The sequence below is a fragment of the Coregonus lavaretus genome, assembly GCF_964263955.1.
Source record: "Coregonus lavaretus genome assembly, chromosome: 29".
NCBI lineage: Eukaryota > Metazoa > Chordata > Actinopteri > Salmoniformes > Salmonidae > Coregonus > Coregonus lavaretus.
The window spans coordinates 10,407,026-10,421,873 of NC_140016.1; the positions used below are offsets into that span (position 1 = coordinate 10,407,026).

Genomic DNA, 14,848 nt, shown 5'->3' on the forward strand with positions numbered 1-14,848 from the left:
ATCCCGTCAGCTGTATGTTGTCCATGTCGTCGTTCAGCCACGACTCGGTGAAACATAAGATATTACAGTTTTTTATGTCCCGTTGGTAGGATATCCTTGATCTTAGGTCGTCTAATTTATTTTCAAATGATTGAACATTGGCTAATAGGATTGATGGAAGAGGCAGTTTACTCGCTCACCATCGGATCCTTACAAGGCACCCCGAACTACGTCCACGATATCTCCATCTCTAACATAAGGACAACTCAGAGTATGCTATGCTGTTCTTCTGAAATAGACCACATTTTCTTCATATCATGTTTCTTTAGACCTGTCTAAAATAAAGAATGGATTTATTGTGATGGTGTAGGCTATATTACATGGATTTATTACACTTCCAAAGGTCTGCGTCAGTAGCTTGTAGGCTATGCTTGGAAGCCAGGAGATGCTAAATGTGTTTATGTTAACTAACGGTCAATTACCGTGAGACAGGCAGTTATTTGCTTGACAATCACCGGCTTGCTTGACAATCACCGGCTGACAACATTTCACGACCGCCACAGCCCTAACACACACACACACACACACACACCCAGCCTGCATACACACTCCCTGGCCAGACACTGGCACCTCATCCTCCCCATCTCCTTCAGTGTAATTCTGCGTCAAATGGTGCCCTATTTCCATTATGGTGCACTACTTTTGACCGGAGACCTTTGGGCCCTGTCATTTGGGACGCACACAAATTATCCTCCTGCCTTACCCACGCGTGCTTTCACAGGCCTGAAGGAGATGTAGTTGGAGCTTGATTTCACTCTTTATTCGTGTGTTCCACAATCACACAGCCCCCCAGGGAGTTGTGGCACAGGATAGAGACTTCCTCCTCCCCCATCTCCTCTCCTCCACCTCCCCTACCGATTGTTTCAATATCTTCAAGGAAGGGGCTCATTAGCGTGGGTATTAATATCACTCATGGCTGGACCAGCACAGCCAACAGGAGAGGTGGGGAAGAGATAAGGGCTGTCTTAGAGTGAGAGAAAGCCCTGAAATATCCCCATGCTTTTATCTGCACCTAGCAGCCAGCATCCTCAACTAGGGAGGGAGCGCTGCCTGTACACACACACACACACACACACACACACACACAGACACACACACACGCACACGCACACATACATGCACACCTGTTAATCATGCACATGGTATTACACATACATAAACATGCACACATAAATACACGCACACACACACCTACGCACAAACCACAAAAACACACTCACATACCCCTTAGAACTTAATCCCCCCAACCTACTTGCTATCGTTTTTCTAATGCCAATACGAGTTTCTGACACATGTAAAGAGTGTCTGAGTCTGACACATGACAAACAAACATAGTTTACGGGCCCTGGTCAAAAATAGTATGCTATATAGGGAATAGAGTGCCATTTGGGACACAGTCCAGATTATTGTGTCATATTAAGGGGACAGGCACAGCTCCATTGCTCTTTCCCTCTGTAATGTTCCATAGAGATTGGTCAGTTCCCTCATTCTTCTGTCTCACCAGTAAAACCAATTTCCCATTTTCATTTACAGGAGAGGGGTCACAGGGTGATATATGCCTCCCCACTCTCCTCTCCTCCTCCATCCCCTAGGGCTCTCACTTCAAACTCTCTCTCTCTCTCTCTCTCTCTCTCTCTCTCTCTCTCTCACTCTCTCGCTCTCTCTCACTCTCTCTCTTGCTCTCACTCTCTCTCTCTCTCTCCCTCTCCCTCTCTGTCACCGTTTCTCACTCACTTCTGCTCAGTAACTGGTAAAAATAGAGCTTCATAAATCATGCATCTTCTCTCACAGCAGTGTGTGTGAGAGAGAGAGGGAGAGAGAAAGAGAGAGGCAGGCAGGGAGAGAGAGAGGGAGAGAGAGAGAAAGAGAGAGGGAGAGAGAGATGAAATATAGACAGAAGAGGAGAAGCAGATTATATCAAACTGCGAGAGAGGGACAAAGTGGCAATGTGGTGACTGGTGAATGGGTTCAGACCCCAGGCTCTTGGCTGCCCTCTCTCTCTCTCTCTCTCTCTGTCTCTGTCTCTGTCTCTGTCTCTGTCTCTGTCTCTGTCTCTGTCTCTCTCTCTCTCTCTTCTCTCTTCTCTCTCTCTCTCGCTCTCATATTATGTCTATATACAGTGTTGTAACAATGTGCAAATAGTTAAAGTACAAATGGGAAAATAAATAAACATACAATGGTGTTTGTTCTTCACTGGTTGCCCTTTTCTTGTGGCAACAGGTCACACATCTTGCTGCTGTGATGGCACACTGTGGTTTTTCACCCAGTAGATAAGGGAGTTTATCAAAATTGGGTTTGTTTTCGAATTCTTTGTGGATCTCTGTAATCTGAGGGAAATATGTGTCTCTAATATGGTCATACATTTGGCAGGAGGTTAGGAAGTGCAGCTCAGTTCCCACCTCATTTTGTGGGCAGTGTGCACATAGCCTGTCTTCTCTTGAGAGCCAGGTCTGCCTACGGCGGCCTTTCTCAATAGCAAGGCTATGCTCACTGAGTCTGTACATAGTCAAAGCTTTCCTTAAGTTTGGGTCAGTCACAGTGGTCAGGTATTCTGCCACTGTGTACTCTCTGTTTAGGGCCAAATAGCATTCTAGTTTGCTGTTTTTTTGTTAATTCTTTCCAATGTGTCAAGTAATTCTCTTTTTGTTTTCTCATGATTTGGTTGGGTCTAATTGTGTTGTTGTTGTTGTCCTTGGGCTCTGTGGAGTCTGTTTATGTTTGTGAACAGAGCCCCAGGACCAGCTTACTTAGGGGACTCTTCTCCAAGTTCATCTCTCTGTAGGTGTCTCTCTCTCTCTCTCTCTCTCTCGCTCTCTCTCCTTCTCTCTCTCTCTCGCTCTCTCTCTCTCTCCTTCTCTCTCTCCTTCTCTCTCTCTCTCTCTCTCTCTCTCGCTCTCGCGCTCTCTCGCACTCTCTCTCTCTTGCTCTCTACCTGCCTCTCTCTTTCTCTCCTATCACTGTGGAGAGTGGGAGCACTGGACAATCTGTGATAGTAGGCAGAGAGCATGTTTCAAGATAGATGGTCTGCATCCCAAATGACACCCTATTTCCTATATAGTGCACTAGGGTTGGGCAGTATCCAGATTTTCATACTCTCATACCGTTTCTGTACCATACCGAGGTATACGGTATTACCGGAAGTGCACACAAGGGGTGCTATTTCTTGATAAAAATAGATAATAGTAAAATAAAATAAATTGATGCACAAAACAATTTAAGGGTCTATCAGAGTACCAAACGTGTACGCGTGCGCAGAGCAGTGTTCTAGAATACTTTTAGAATTCTCAGTGCAGCTAAAGCAGTTTCTCCAACTGTCAACACATTCAAATGAGTAGAGGACACGTACCGGAGACATGTTGGTTGGGAATTGTGGGGAGGTGCGCGTTCAGGCTGTGCGTCGTCATCGTTGTCGTCGTAATCCGTTTTGAAAATGGTACCATCGGCATGTCTGTATCCCGGTATACGGTATATACGGTATATCGTCCAAGCCTGTAGTGCACTACTTTTGACCGAGGTCCATAGCAGCCCATAGGGCTCTGGTCAAAAGTAGTGCACTATGGGGAATAGGGTGCCATTTGGGAAACAGACATGGGCTGGAGTCAGGAGAGCCTCTTTATATCACACCTCCAGGACTATTCTGCTTGGACAGGGCTTGGGTCTTACACTGGACAAGCATGTCAGTGAGGAAAACATGCACAAGTCCCACAGTAGTTGTGGTTTAACCATGTGTGTTACGTTATCATTGCCAGGTCTGAGGTCCATGTCCTATTTCACTGGAGTAAACCAGACCTGTATGTACCGGTGCTTCACATTGGATGTCTCTTACAGGGATGTAAGTGATCGAGAGCACATAACCAGCTAGCACATTTGGTTCTTTGGATGTTGTGGGAACGTATGTTTTTGGTTTCACATTGGTTGTGAGAACAAAGCTATACGTTTCCTGACCGGTAAAACCGGTTATTTATTATATATTTTTTAATAAGTTAACATTTCACCTGTTCCTGGAACATTTATTTTTAGGTTGCAGGGAGGTTCTGAGAACGTTTTACTCTAGTTCCTTGAAAGTTTTACGGGAAGGTTTCATTAACACTCTGAGAACAGAATTTAGAACATGACTTTAAATAGAACCATGAGGAAACGTTATGCTGAAATTCTGAAATTCCCACAGAAGAATGTTGTTTCTTAACATTCTCTGAACTATTTGAGAACATTCCCAATGTCAAACGAGTTGGAGAACATTCCTAGAACATTACCAAAATCTTTATTAAATGTAGCCATGTTTGAACTTTTAGGAAATGTTCTCTTAAAGTAATGAAATACGAAAAAAAAAAAATGTTTATTTGTCAAGTTCCTTAAATGTGCTGAGAATGTTCCAAAGCCAAGCAACTATCCTGCACCATTCCTAGAAGGTTTGGGAAGGTTGTATGCAAAATAACCATAGGACAACCATGCTCTCACCAAGCTCTAAGAAATATCTGGTTCTCATAACGTTATGTGCTAGCTGGGTGATGTACAGAACCCGACACACAGTAGTTGTGATTTTACTATGCATTATGTTATTATGGTTTCAGTTATAGGTCCCATGTGCTTCTGTCTATTGCTGGAGTATACCACAGCAGCACGTACGTACCAGTGCTATACAGTGGTTTCCAGTGAATGTGAATGTCATAGTGAACAGTCAGTCCACTGCTGCCCTGCTTTTGCCTCATCCCTCAGTGACCCATGAAGAGATGGACACACACATGCACGCACACACACACACATGCACACACACAAGCACAATAACAGGAGGAGGTAAAGGAGAGGACAGTGAAAGTCAAAGTCACATTGACACTAGCACATTTCAAGACAAATATGAAGTTTTTGTCTAATTTCAGTTTATCTCTCACGCTTTGACAGGATTGAATTAGGGGAGATGGTGTCTCTGTCTGTCCCCTCAATGACAACACAGAGGAGTGAGCTGTCCTGGGGAACACTAAACAGGTGCATGCACACACAAACACAAACACACACATTAACACATGCACACACACACACACACACACACAAATGCACACGCGCACCTGAACACATGCTCACAAACACACACACATACACACACACACACTGCACAGTCCATTGGGACTAGAATGAGTCACATTGCAGTGTAACCACATAACAGGTCACTTCCATTCATGGATCACATTCTGCCTTCCTCAAGCAGACACACATGCAGTGGAAAACTTTTTCCCGACTCAGAATGTAGTCCTGAAGTCACAGCACTGGTACCCCTCAACGCACATACACACACGCACACACACATATACTCACACTCATACACACTGGGAGTGTAGAGTAAGTGAGGTCAACCCCTGTTTTAATAAGTGATGAGGTCTGGGAAAATAATCCTAGTCACTCAGCGCTGGGAGGCTAGGTCTGAGAAAATAATCCTAGTCGCTCAGCGCTGGGAGGCTGGGTCTGAGAAAATAACCCTGGTCGCTCAGCGCTGGGAGGCTGGGTCTGAGAAAATAATCCTGGTCGCTCAGCGCTGGGAGGCTGGGTCTGAGAAAATAACCCTGGTCGCTCAGCGCTGGGAGGCTGGGTCTGAGAAAATAACCCTGGTCGCTCAGCGCTGGGAGGCTGGGTCTGAGAAAATAACCCTGGTCGCTCAGCGCTGGGAGGCTGGGTCTGAGAAAATAACCCTGGTCGCTCAGCACTGGGAGGCTGGGTCTGAGAGTGAAAAGTTCAGCACTATGTCACATCTACCAGAGACAGAAAACAGCAACTTCTCCAGAAAAGACCTCCATATTTCATGAGTACTTCTCCCCCACTTCAGATGTACGCACGGAAACCAACTGGACTCATTTATCGCAGTTTAAACCCCACATAGAGGGTCACCGCTCCCGCTGAGCAGGAGGGGAGGATTTGCTTCATACCATGGCACTGAGTTCTTCCTGACTGCCTGCTAGAAAATGAGATGGCTTGTAAGAGCAGGCACCTTACTAGACTGGTACAGTGTGGTTTTATTCATTGTTCAAGTTTACGATATCTCTCACTATGATGTGTATGCCATCTGCTAACTCCCCTTGACTTGTCACGTGTTTCGACTTTGGCTTTCCCGGTGATCCCTATTCCAACTGCTAAACTTAACCCCTCCTGTCTCCCTGTTTGGCCATGGCCTTGACCCCTCCAGTCTCCGATATAGCTGACAGTGTGTCAGAGGGACTCAGCATGTTGATATGGCTGTTAGTGTGTCTGTGAGGGACTCAGCATGTTGATATGGCTGTGAGTGTGTCTGTGAGGGACTCAGCATGTTGATATGGCTGTTAGTGTGTCAGAGGGACTCAGCAGGTTGATATGGCTGTTAGTGTGTCTGTGAGGGACTCAGCATGTTGATATGGCTGTGAGTGTGTCTGTGAGGGACTCAGCATGTTGATATGGCTGTTAGTGTGTCAGAGGGACTCAGCATGTTGATATGGCTGTTAGTGTGTCTGTGAGGGACTCAGCATGTTGATATGGCTGTTAGTGTGTCTGTGAGGGACTCAGCATGTTGATATGGCTGTTAGTGTGTCTGTGAGGGACTTTGGCTTTCCCGGCGATCCCTCTTCCAACTGCTAAACTTAACCCCTCCTGTCTCCCTGTTTGGCCATGGCCTTGACCCCTCCAGTCTCCGATATAGCTGATAGTGTGTCAGAGGGACTCAGCATGTTGATATGGCTGTTAGTGTGTCTGTGAGGGACTCAGCATGTTGATATGGCTGTTAGTGTGTCTGTGAGGGACTCAGCATGTTGATATGGCTGTTAGTGTGTCAGAGGGACTCAGCATGTTGATATGGCTGTTAGTGTGTCTGTGAGGGACTCAGCATGTTGATATGGCTGTTAGTGTGTCAGAGGAACTCAGCATGTTGATATGGCTGTTAGTGTGTCTGTGAGGGACTCAGCATGTTGATATGGCTGTGAGTGTGTCTGTGAGGGACTCAGCATGTTGATATGGCTGTTAGTGTGTCAGAGGGACTCAGCATGTTGATATGGCTGTTAGTGTGTCTGTGAGGGACTCAGCATGTTGATATGGCTGTTAGTGTGTCAGAGGGACTCAGCAGGTTGATATGGCTGTTAGTGTGTCTGTGAGGGACTCAGCATGTTGATATGGCTGTGAGTGTGTCTGTGAGGGACTCAGCATGTTGATATGGCTGTTTGTGTGTCTGTGAGGGACTCAGCATGTTGATATGGCTGTTTGTGTGTCTGTGAGGGACTCAGCATGTTGATATGGCTGTTAGTGTGTCTGTGAGGGACTCAGCATGTTGATATGGCTGTTAGTGTGTCTGTGAGCGACTCAGCATGTTGATATGGCTGTTAGTGTGTCAGAGGGACTCAGCATGTTGATATGGCTGTTAGTGTGTCTGTGAGGGACTCAGCATGTTGATATGGCTGTTAGTGTGTCTGTGAGGGACTCAGCATGTTGATATGGCTGTTAGTGTGTCTGTGAGGGACTAAGAATGTTGATATGGCTGTTAGTGTGTCTTAGAGGGACTCAGCATGTTGATATGGCTGTTAGTGTGTCAGAGGGACTCAGCATGTTGATATGGCTGTTAGTGTGTCTTAGAGGGACTCAGCATGTTGATATGGCTGTTAGTGTGTCAGAGGGACTCAGCATGTTGATATGGCTGTTAGTGTGTCTGTGAGGGACTCAGCATGTTGATATGGCTGTTAGTGTGTCAGTGAGGGACTCAGCATGTTGATATGGCTGTTAGTGTGTCTGTGAGGGACTCAGCATATTGATATGGCTGTTAGTGTGTCTGTGAGGGACTCGTCCGTTCAGGTGGCTGTAGGTGTTATAGATGAGGTGGCAGCTCAGTGTGTGCGTGCGAGCGTATGCTTGCTTGTTACTCACCAGTGCGTGTAGGCGGGGGCGTGCATTGACAGCGTGTCTGAGGGCCAGTCTGATCAGCACATGTAACCTCATTATCACAGCCTCCATGTCCTGCTCCCCCCTCATGGCCCCCGCCAACTTCCCTAGCCCCTCCACGTACCCCCTCCAGTGGGGCTGTATCTCTGATGCGCCCCCCAGGCACCCTGCCATCACAGCCTGGCAAAACCCTTTACAGGCCGGGGCCCCCAGCAGGCCCTGGCAGTGTGGGCAGTACCACAGCCTTAGCAGGGCGCGCCCACAGTCCCTCCCCGGGCGCAGGTGGTCAGTGGTGTTGACCACCTCAATGCCCAGGTTCAGCGCCTGCAGGAAGACGCGCGTGGCCAGGAGGGAGCGTGACAAACGAGTCATCATGAGTTTAGGGTAGGGGCCGAACGCTATGGAGTCCTTCCACGCCCCCCGCAGGCATTCCTCAGATATGGGTGCTGCGCCATCCCCCAGCAGGCGTCGGTAGGTCAAGGGGAAGAGGCGGGTGAAGAAGGCCTGGACCATGTGTTCCACGCTGGAGTCTGAGCCCAGGATGTAGAGAGACACATCCAGGAAGAGCTGACCCACCGCCCCCTGGGCCCCGCCCCCCAGCCCTGGGAACTCCGCCTTCAGCACCAGCAGGGTCGAGTTACGGCCAAGACGCAACACCAACTCAAAGGCCTCTGGTAGATAGAGGGGGAGGGGAGGGGGCGGTGACAGAGAAGGAGAGAGAGAGGAAGGGGGAGAGAATGTTAGATAAAAGTGCAGCTTTAAAACTCATTTCTAGTGAACACATCAATAAAAACAAACCAAAAAACATTCACAATCACTGTAAAACACTCTCTCTTTCACAAACACACTCAGAGGAAATGTTTCCCACACACACACTCAAACACACACACACGCACACGCACCCACACACACGCACACGCACCCACACACACACACCTTTGTGTTATCATCCGCTGAAGACAGAGGCTTGTACACTAAGCAATTCAAAGCCTCCACATCAGATGAAAACCACGATTTGGGGTTTGACCTTTCTGACACTACAAAAGAGCACATTTCAAGAGTCTTAGCCACTTAAAAGCATCCCATTAATCCTGATTTGAGCTGCCAACCTAGACCCAGCGGACTGTATTGCCTTGTAGATGTCTGGAAGAGAAAGGCATAGAGCAGGCAGGAGGAAGGGAGGGTGCGGTCGACGTGAGGCAGGGAAATAATCAGAGGTGTTTCAAGGCACTAAGTGAAGTCTTATCAACATTGTGGCAAAGAGGCACAGTCTCCATCTCCCACGCCCCCCGCCCAGAGGAAGATGGCAGGGAGAGACAACAACAAAGGAGAATGGAGAGAGGTTTTAGGGTTCTATTACTGCTCTAGGCAGGGGATCTGGCTGGGAGTCACTTCCTGCATCCTAAATGGCACCCCTTTATAGTGCACTACTTTTGACCAGGGCCCAGGGCTCATTGGGCTCTGGTCAAAAGTAGTGACCTATTAGGGAACAGGGTGCCTTTTGTGACACAACCACTGAGCTGGAGCATTTGGGCAGGTGATAAGCCCAGGGTACTGGAGAACAGGTCTTGGGCAGGTGATAAACCCAGGGTACTGGAGAACAGGTCTTGGGCAGGTGATAAGCCCAGGGTACTGGAGAACAGGTTTTGGGCAGGTGATAAGCCCAGGGTACTGGAGAACAGGTTTTGGTCAGGTGATAAGCCCAGGGTACTGGAGAACAGGTCTTGGGCAGGTGATAAACCCAGGGTACTGGAGAACAGGTCTTGGGCAGGTGATAAGCCCAGGGTACTGGAGAACAGGTCTTGGGCAGGTGATAAACCCAGGGTACTGGAGAACAGGTTTTGGGCAGGTGATAAGCCCAGGGTACTGGAGAACAGGTTTTGGGCAGGTGATAAGCCCAGGGTACTGGAGAACAGGTTTTGGTCAGGTGATAAGCCCAGGGTACTGGAGAACAGGTCTTGGGCAGGTGATAAGCCCAGGGTACTGGAGAACAGGTTTTGTTTTACAAATAATCAACTAGTTACTTTTTGAAGTGACTGCCTGAAAACTTACTATGCACCCTAATTCACACCAGTGAACTGAGAGGGAACTTAGATAATGATTGGTTACCATGAGTGGATAATGATTGGTTACCATGAGTGGATAATGATTGGTTACCATGAGTGGATAATGATTGGTTACCATGAGTGTCTGAACATCACAATATTTTTGACATGTGTGTTATTTTTAATGTATTTAGGCAATGGCCCTCTACACAGCAGAGATATACTGCAATAGCTCACACTGTGTTTCCTCTCAGTCTGCGTTCCGTTCCTTCTCCAAATGAGGGTATGCATGTGGTTGGAGAGAGGGAGAGGGGTGTGTTGGTGTGCCTCATATTAGAGTTTTGAGTTGGGTTGTTCTGCTGTGCCTGAGATGTACTTCCCAATGACCAATGAGAAGACAGACGTGCTGAATGCCAGTCAGGCTGCCAGGAAGGGGCACACGTTACACACATACATACACACACACACACGTACATACACACACGTACACACGTAAACACACACATGTACACACACACGTACACACACACGTACACACACACGTACACACACTGAAGCGCACAATGCTCACACAAATACACTATTTCATTTACACCAAATGAGAACAATAGAGAATATGTGAAGTAAAGTAAAAGCCAGACATCTTTATAAAGTCCTTCTACTTCCTTCTGCCTCCTCAAGTTCTGTTAAAGCCTCTTAAGGCCAGACATCTTCATAAAGTCAACCATGTAAATCAGATGCAACCTGCTGTATCGCTTACAGACCGTAGTAGAGCAAGCTACTTTATAATGGCTCAAAGAGAGCTGGAGCTCTTTATAAAGGCTCTAAGTACATGGGGGTCACAGAGCTCAGTCTAATAACCATTATGGAGCCATTTCCTGGGCCCGCTCCTCTCTGCTCTCTCCCTCTCAGCAGGCCAGGACCTGGAGGGTTGGGTGGGATCAAGTTTCCTCTCAGCAGTCTAGGGCCTGGAGGGTTGGGTGGGATCAAGTGTCCTCTCAGCAGGCTAGGGCCTGGAGGGTTGGGTGGGATCAAGTGTCCTCTCAGCAGGCTAGGGCCTGGAGGGTTGGGTGGGATCAAGTTTCCTCTCAGCAGGCTAGGGCCGGGAGGGTTGGGTGGGATCAGGTGTCCTCTCAGCAGGCCAGGGCCTGGAGGGTTGGGTGGGATCAGGTGTCCTCTCAGCAGGCCAGGGCCTGGAGGGTTGGGTGGGATCAGGTGTCCTCTCAGCAGGCTAGGGCCTGGAGGGTTGGGTGGGATCAGGTGTCCTCTCAGCAGGCTAGGGCCTGGAGGGTTGAGTGGGATCAGGTGTCCTCTCAGCAGGCCAGGGCCTGGAGGGTTGGGTGGGATCAGGTGTCCTCTCAGCAGGCTAGGGCCTGGAGGGTTGGGTGGTCTCAGGTGTCCTCTCAGCAGGCTAAGGCCTGGAGGGTTGGGTGGGATCAGGTGACCTCTAATGGAGGGAGAGGGGCTGTGTGTCAGGGACCCTATTCCCTATTTAGTGAACTGCTTACTATATGTGGGCCTATGGGCCCTGGTCGAAAGGTGGACTATCTAAGGAATAGGGTGCCAGTTGGACGCAGACTGGGCCCATGATGCTATAGACTCATATACAGACATGGTGGTGGCTCTCTCTAGAGAGTAGTAGTAGTAGTAGTAGTAGTAGTAGTAGTAGTAGTAGTAGTAGTAGTAGTAGTAGTTACAACAGACATGTCTCCCTAGACACAGACACAAAGACATCCTAGGCATCCCTCATCTTTCCTCTCTCCTCCTCCTTCCTCCTCCATCCTTCCTCCTCCTCCTTCCTCCTTCCTCCTCCTCTCTCCTCTCTCCTCCTCCTTCCCCCTCCATCATCTCTCCTCCTCCCTCCTCATCTATCCTCCTCCTCCTCCCTCATCTCTCCTCCTCCTTCCCCCTCCCTCATCTCTTCTCCTCCCTTTTCCTCCCTCCTCCTCCATCTCTCCTCCTCCCTCATCTCTTCTCCTCCCTTAACCTCCATCTCTCCTCCTCCCTCATCTCTTCTCCTCCCTTAACCTCCCTCCTCCTCCATCTCTCCTCCTCCCTCCTCCTCCATCCTCTCTCCTCCTCCTCCAGCCTTATAGCCTCCATATTAACGTGCCTGTCTGCAGCAGTATCAGCCTTATAGCCTCCATATTAACGTGCCTGTCTGCAGCAGTATCATCCTTATAGCCTCCATATTAACGTGCCTGTCTGCAGCAGTATCATCCTTATAGCCTCCATATTAACGTGCCTGTCTGCAGCAGTATCAGCCTTATAGCCTCCATATTAACGTGCCTGTCTGCAGCAGTATCATCCTTATAGCCTCCATATTAACGTGCCTGTCTGCAGCAGTATCATCCTTATAGCCTCCATATTAACGTGCCTGTCTGCAGCAGTATCAGCCTTATAGCCTCCATATTAACGTGCCTGTCTGCAGCAGTATCATCCTTATAGCCTCCATATTAACGTGCCTGTCTGCAGCAGTATCAGCCTTATAGCCTCCATATTAACGTGCCTGTCTGCAGCAGTATCAGCCTTATAGCCTCCATATTAACGTGCCTGTCTGCAGCAGTATCAGCCTTATAGCCTCCATATTCACGTGCCTGCATGGTAAGACGTACACTACCAGTCAAAAGTTTGGACACACCTACTTGTTTTTCTTTATTTTTACTATTTTCTACAATGTAGAATAATAGTGAAGACATCACAACTATGAAATAACACATATGGATGTGACACATACCTCAGGAAGTTGGTTGAGAGAATGCCAAGAGTGTGCAAAGCTGTCATGAAGGCAAAGGGTGGCTATTTCAAGAATCTCAAATTTAAAATAAGTATGAAAAATGTATGCACTCACTAACTGTAAGTCGCTCTGGATAAGAGCATCTGCTAAATGACTAAAATGTCAAATGTAAAATATACTTTGATTTGTTTAACACTTTTTTGGTTACTACATGATTCCATAAGTGTTATTTCATAGTTTTGATGTCTTCACTATTATTCTACAATGTAGAAAATAGTAAAAATAAAGAAAAACCATTGAATGAGTAGGTGTTCTAAAACTTTTGACTGGTACTGTACTTAGGATGTCAGTCACAACATCCCACCAGTCTCCATTCTCCTCACATCGGTCAATGGTGTGACTGTGGCTATATCCCAAATACCACTCCATTACCTATATAGCACACTACTTTTGACCAGGACCCATAGGGCTCTGGTCAAAAGTAGTACACTACATAGGAAATAGGGTGCCATTTGGGACAAAACCATGTGACTGTGTGACTCATAACAGGTCAGGTTCTACATTGAGGAGGAATGCAGACAGAGAGGGCTCCCTCTATCGGCCCGCCAACACATCAATCACTGAAGGGCCATACACATTATCCCTGGGAGAGGACGATCATCAATAATACACTCATTATCCCTGGGAGAGGACGATCATCAATAATACACATTATCCCTGGGAGAGGACGATCATCAATAATACACATTATCCCTGGGAGAGGACGATCATCAATAATACACATTATCCCTGGGAGAGGACAACCATCAATAATACACTCATTATCCCTGGGAGAGGACAACCATCAATAATACACTCATTATCCCTGGCAGAGGACAACCATCAATAATACACTCATTATCCCAGGGAGAGGACAACCATCAATAAATTAGCCAGCCAATGAGACTAATCAATTTCCCTGATGGAGTATCACCTCTACGCATCGCCAAGGAGACGGATCGACGATGAGGGATGGGCACCTGGGATGGCTCTGAAATGGCACGTTATTCATTTAACTTTTGACCACACAATTCCCTACATAGTGCACTACCTTTGACCACCCTGGGCCATGGTCAAAAGTACTGCACTTTATAGGGAATAGCATGCCATTTAGGGTGCTGTGACAGAACAGGACGGATCCAGGATCAGCCCCTAAAACAGCACTGGGAATACCTAACAGCTATGGTCTGCCACTTTATACATCACACATAAACGATGTGTGTGCTACTGTGCTTATGTATGATGCATCCCATTGATTTTGGATGGGATGCTACTCTGCTCCAGGCTGGGCTAATTTTATTCAGGCTCCAAAAGGTTGAAATGGGCCGCATCCCAAATGGCACCCTATTCCCTATACAGTGCACTGCTTTTGACCGGAGCCCTATGGGCCATGCTCAAAGGTAGTGCACTACATAGGGAATAGGGTGCCATTTGGACACATCCATAGTCTATGTAACCTGAGAACTAACTGCTCCACCTGAGGAAGTCTTATTCCAGGGGAGTCTGTGTCTATTTGAGCATGGGGGCTAGAGGTTAACCGGACAGACAGGGGGCCAGAGGTTTACCGGACAGACAGGGGGCTAGAGGTTTACCGGACAGACAGGGGGCCAGAGGTTTACCAGATGGACAAGGGGCCAGAGGTTTACCGGACGGACAGGAACCCAGAGGTTTACCGGATGGACAGGGGGCCAGAGGTTTACCAGACGTACAAGGGGCCAGAGGTTTTCCGGACAGACAGGAGGCCAGAGGTTTACCGGACAGACAGGGGGCAAGAGGTTTACCAGACTGACAGGGGGCCAGAGGTTTACCAGACGGACAGGGAGCCAGAGGTTTACCGGATGGACAGGCGGACCAGAGGTTTACCGGACAGACAGGCGGCCAGAGGGTTACCGGACGGAAAGGGGCCGGCAGACCGGTAGGGTGGGGTGGGCTGATTCCTGGAACAAGACAGGGAGGATTCTGGTAAGACCCAGATAGCATCACATCAGCCATGCCACTGGGTGGACGGACAGAGAGGAACAGCGGAAAGGAAAAGATGAGACAGGTATTAGGTTACTCCATCTGTTACACAATATCTTATCAGACACACATACAGGCACACACA

The 14,848-nt window shown here is 48.0% G+C and overlaps 1 protein-coding gene across 1 annotated transcript in view; it reads right to left on the reverse strand.

The window, feature by feature from the left end:
• LOC311105331 (glypican-3-like) overlaps positions 1-14,848 on the reverse strand; it is a gene marked incomplete at both ends in the record, with an annotated part of 241,441 nt that overhangs the window by 126,736 nt on the left and 99,857 nt on the right. The window contains one exon of the mRNA XM_084147449.1: positions 7,909-8,594. Coding sequence (XP_084003575.1) covers positions 7,909-8,594 — 686 coding nt within the window. The remainder of the gene's footprint in view (positions 1-7,908; positions 8,595-14,848) is intronic.